The sequence below is a fragment of the Aphis gossypii genome, chromosome 2, assembly GCF_020184175.1.
Source record: "Aphis gossypii isolate Hap1 chromosome 2, ASM2018417v2, whole genome shotgun sequence".
Taxonomy (NCBI): domain Eukaryota; kingdom Metazoa; phylum Arthropoda; class Insecta; order Hemiptera; family Aphididae; genus Aphis; species Aphis gossypii.
The window spans coordinates 44,132,877-44,137,746 of NC_065531.1; the positions used below are offsets into that span (position 1 = coordinate 44,132,877).

Sequence of the window (4,870 nt, forward strand, 5' to 3'; positions counted from 1 at the left end):
CTGCCTGACAGTCCAGGTGTTGTGGTGTATCATGTACACCTACGTCAGTAGAGTGAGAGAAGGGAGTGATCAACTCAAAGTCTATAAAAGGCCGTATACAACAAATAGTTGAACGCCTTTAGAGACTTGACTTTTACACAGTCTGTAAATACCTATATAGTTAATATACTGTCCAATTTTTAACCTGCACTTACCTATTAACATAAAATATTTTACGTGCTGTAAGTACTTTAAAATTTTACATTACTATAATCTTTTATAAGACATTTAAAAATTTTTATTTCTTAACTAAGGTTTAAATTAATTAATTGCATTATTTGTTACATAACCTATGTGAAATTTTAAGAATTATTACACGATAATATTATGTTCATAATTTTCAGCATGGCTACTATTAATTTATCGTCGCGAGACTTATTCGCCGAAGTTGAAGCGGCATCGGCGGCACTGAAGGTGGATGAAAAGTTGGCCACGGCGCATTGCGTCTCCGAGGACTTCCAAATGGGAAGAGGCATTGCCGTAAACTTCAAGTAAGTACATTCATAGCTTCATTTTATATCATTCATAACTTTATTTTCCAAAAATACGAACATACTCAAGCAATTATAGTTTTTAATTTATATATGTATATGATATGTTTTAAACATTTTGTAATGTGCTGAAATAAACTGCACAAAATCTGCATAATATGTAGTATTATATTTAAAATAATAAAAAAAAACTGAGAAAATCGCATAGCTGTATAATAAATCACACAAAAAAACTTCGTTATAATTATACAAATAAGTAACCACTAGTTTTTTTCATAATGAATAATGTATAACGAAGTGTTTTTGGTGTGATATCAGCTATTTTTTAAAAATATAAGTCGCGATTTTATTTGGTCTATAGTGTATACTGTATATATTAGTAATAATAATCCAACTATATAGCATATTTGGCATTATAATATTATTATTATTATTATATATTATAGATTTATAAAATATATATCTTATATTATATTATTATTATATTTACCGGCAAAAAAAAATATTTCAAATATGTAGGGTATTCATTTTGGATTCACATATATAAAAAAAAAAAAGTCGGCAAGTGGGTACCGCTCTGCTGTACATTAGGGGGTGGGGTGGACCTCGGACCAGGGTAGATTAAATTTGAATGCAATGATAAGTATCATTGTATACGAAAAACGATTCTGAACGGAGATGATTTGTCAGTCTATAATATATTATAATTAAATATTGTCATATATTCTATTTTGAAACAAATATTCCGATTTCATAAAAATTTGAAACTCATACGCTCAAAACATTTTTCCTATAATGACTCTTAAAATTTTCTCTATAGCTTTTTGAAGCAAAACTTATGGAAAACTTAGTGTTGAATTTTTTAACGTTAGATATAAATACAAACAATTTTATGAATTTTGAACTACAAAATAATTTGCAAATATTCATAATTTTGACGAATTTTCATCAAAATTTGAACTTCAAATGCTAATAAAAAAAAATTGTGCCTATGTATTCTTATAATTTTTTAATCACTATAAGAATAACATATGAGAAACTTTGTATAAAATTTTCAAGTATTTTGATAGGGCCAAAAAAATTTTATCGACCCTTCAAAAAAAATTTTTCAGAAAAATTGAAAATGTCAGTTGTCTATAAATAGCTCAAAAAAAGTCAAAATATTTTGAAAATTAAATCACGTAAAGAAAACGAGAATCTTAATAACTGGTAAAATTTTCAAGTATCTACGACTTATACTTTTTGAATAATAACAAATATTTAAATCGTTTGAGGATAAATCGTTATTATTTTATTATTAACGTTACGCTATTTCGTTAAAATTTAAAATTCAAACGCACTTAAAATTTTTCCTATAATGATGCTTCGAGTTTTCTCTATAGCTACTTGAAGGAAAACTTATGGAAAACTTAGTGTTGTATTTTTAATCCTTAGTTATAAACACAAAAAATTTTATGATTTTTCAACTTCAAAATAATTTGCAAATATTCATGCTTTTGACGAATTTTTGTCAATATTTAAACTTCAAATGCTAATAAAAAAAAATTGTGCCTATGTATTCTTATAATTTTTTAATCACTATAAGAATAACTTATGAGGAACTTTGTATTAAATTTTCAAGTATTTTGATAGGGCCAAAAAAAATTTATCGACAATTCAAAAATATTTTTTCAGAAAAATTGAAAATTTCAGTTGTCTATAAATAGCTCAAAAAAAGTCAAAATATTTTGAAATTTAAATCACGTAAAGAAAACGCGAATCTTAATAACTGGTAAAATTTTCAAGTATCTACGACTTATACTTTTTGAATAATAACAAATATCAAAAATCGTTTGAGGCTAAACTGTTATTTAACGCGGTTTTTGTAAAAATTTAAATTTCAAACACTCATAAAAATTTTTTGTCTGAATCCGGTAGAGTTTTTTTTACAGATATTTGAAGAAAAATGTATGGAGAACCTTGTACCAAATTTTCAAAACTTAGTTATAAAAGAAAAAAATTTTATGATTTTTCAACTTCAAAATTACTTGCAAATTTTCGCGTTTTCGACAGATTTCGTAAAAATTTGAACTAAAAACGCTTATAAAAAAAAATTGTGACTAACGATTTTTAATTTTTTTTAGCTACATTAAAAACAACTCATAAGGAACCGTGTATTAAATTTTCAAAACTTTTTGGTCATCCAAAAATTTTTTATCGACACTTAAAAAAAAATTTCTCAAAAAAAACGAAAATTTCAGTGATCTATAAATAACTCAAAAAAAGTCAAAATTTTTTGAAAATTTAACTATATACAGATACTACTGACATTAACATTTGGTAAAAATTTCAAGTATTTTCAGTGATTAGTTTTTGAATTACAACAATAAAAAAAAATCGATTTGGTCGAAAACTGGTTTTGCGTAAAAATTGCCGTTTTTCAGTCATTTTTTTTTTGTTTTTCTCGATTTTTTTGAAAACTATTGGAAAATGTTAACTTTTTACCTCTATAATGCACCAAGGATATTCACTTTTACATCGGAAACCACCCCCATAGTTTGAAATTGGAGCATTATTTCGACTAGTTATGCTGTACACAGACACAAAAAAAAAAAACAAAAAAAAAAAAAAAAAAACATACATCATTGTAAAATCAATACATTCTTCACTCCGTTCAGAATCTAAAATGATTTAATTCTATTTAAATTGCAGGGTGAAGTACGGAGCTCTCGGAGCCCTGATGGACCAAAAGGTCCGGGTCGGTGGTGTGGCGGAATTACATCCGAGTGACGAGGGAGGTAAAATTTATGTGTTTTACCTTGTCACAAAGGTGTTATTCCACCATAAACCGACTCTCCAATCTCTGGCCGATTCGTTGAACCAGTTGCGGGATCGATTAATCGATTTAAAAATAAATCGATTAATCATTCCAAAGCTTGGGTGCAATTTGGATCGGCTGGATTGGTATCAGGTGCGTGGTCTGCTTTCAACCACTTTCGATCAACAAACAATCATCACAGTGTGTGATCCTGAAAACGTAAGATTTTTTTATTTTATTTTGTATTCATCGTAAATAATTTGTCACTATTTAATCATAAATGTAAATATAGCCTGAAATACGACCACATAGATTGGCACCTCTGCGGGAGGAAAGCCGTGAATTTTGCGGCACCAACAACGCTGCAGCTGCAGATAAAAATGAGGTTCTAATATTACCAGTAGACCTAAATAGTGCCAGTTCAAATTCGACGTTGGATAGATGTCTAACAAATTTGAACCTGAAGGACGAGTAATTCAAATTTAAAAATTTTTATGTTATTTTTAATTTCAATTTTTAAATTTCATCTATACTGATCTAGGTACATGTAACTAAAATGTTTGTTTCAATTTATTAACACAGATTAATTTACAACGGAGTTTGGGCCACATTAAAAAAGGGCCACGTAATGGCCAAATTTGCAAATGATATGCATTTCATAATTTGGTTGAAAGGTGAAGACGACCATTATTTTAGTATTTTAGAAACCCAAATTAACGAAACATTATCGTTGGGGCTCCGTTCGTCAATTTGGGTATTTCCAAAACAAGACATTATGGACTATTATTCGGGGTTTTGTGCATTGGTTAGGTCCAAGCTGGCTGACAATGCACAAAACTTCGAGATCATAATTTGTGATCCAAATCTGTAAGTTAATTATTCATCGAATGATTTTTTTATTATCATGGTATTGGTATTAAATTTATTAATTTATAAACTGTAGGTCAGTAACAACTTCTATGGTGGCAGGAAAATGGCCAAGAGGCAGGGCTCATCACCGGCCCTCGCCCACGTTATACACACCTGCCCGTGACCAAGTCGGGCTTATACGTGGGCGTGGCACCCAATCAATAACCGTCCATAGAGGACGTGGTGAACATGGTGGACGTGGTGGACGTGGTGGACGTGGTGGACGTGGTGGACGTGGCGGAGATGGTGGGCGTGGCGGACATGGTGAACAAACGTCCACACCGTCCATGAATATTTATACAAACGCATTAGAAGCGCTAGGACGCACCATTACATCATCATTGTATCAGTCGGTTAGTTTCAACAGTATAATATTTTAAAAACTTAATTATATAGGTAATAATATTTAGGTACAAAATAAAAAATGTTATATTATTATTACAATATAGTTGAATTGGCCACACAAGCCACAAATCCACAACCCGCAACTACAAGTCCACAACCCGCGCCAGGGTCATCGTGGCATTACAACGTGAACTTTAGACGTGGACGGGCACGTGGACGGCCACCAATTATGTGCCACAACTGCAGGGCATTTGGCCATACGCGGAATTACTGTCCTAACAAATGTAAG

At 30.5% G+C, this 4,870-nt stretch overlaps 2 protein-coding genes across 2 annotated transcripts; both read left to right on the forward strand.

Moving 5' to 3' along the window:
* The first annotated feature begins 344 nt into the window (after positions 1-344).
* On the forward strand, positions 345-3,802 carry LOC126549810 (ADP-ribose glycohydrolase OARD1-like). Its single transcript, XM_050200186.1, has 3 exons — positions 345-530; positions 3,222-3,546; positions 3,620-3,802. Exons 1-3 carry the CDS (start codon positions 367-369, stop codon positions 3,800-3,802), a joined length of 672 nt encoding a protein of 223 aa, XP_050056143.1. The 5' UTR covers positions 345-366.
* A 136-nt stretch (positions 3,803-3,938) lies between these two features.
* On the forward strand, positions 3,939-4,870 carry LOC126550450 (uncharacterized; the record flags this gene model as incomplete). The annotated part of the gene is made up of 3 exons (XM_050202038.1): positions 3,939-4,194; positions 4,271-4,593; positions 4,686-4,870. Coding segments are annotated over exons 1-3 (747 nt in total), but the record flags the coding sequence as incomplete, so codon positions are not given.

Bases quoted from the DNA above. Each gene is read 5' to 3' on its own strand.
- LOC126549810 (XM_050200186.1), top strand. From the start codon at position 367: ATGTTCATAATTTTCAGCATGGCTACTATTAATTTATCGTCGCGAGAC. The intron at 531-3,221 runs GTAAGTACATTC...TTTAAATTGCAG, and splicing joins GGCATTGCCGTAAACTTCAA to GGTGAAGTACGGAGCTCTCG. The intron at 3,547-3,619 runs GTAAGATTTTTT...ATGTAAATATAG, and splicing joins CAGTGTGTGATCCTGAAAAC to CCTGAAATACGACCACATAG.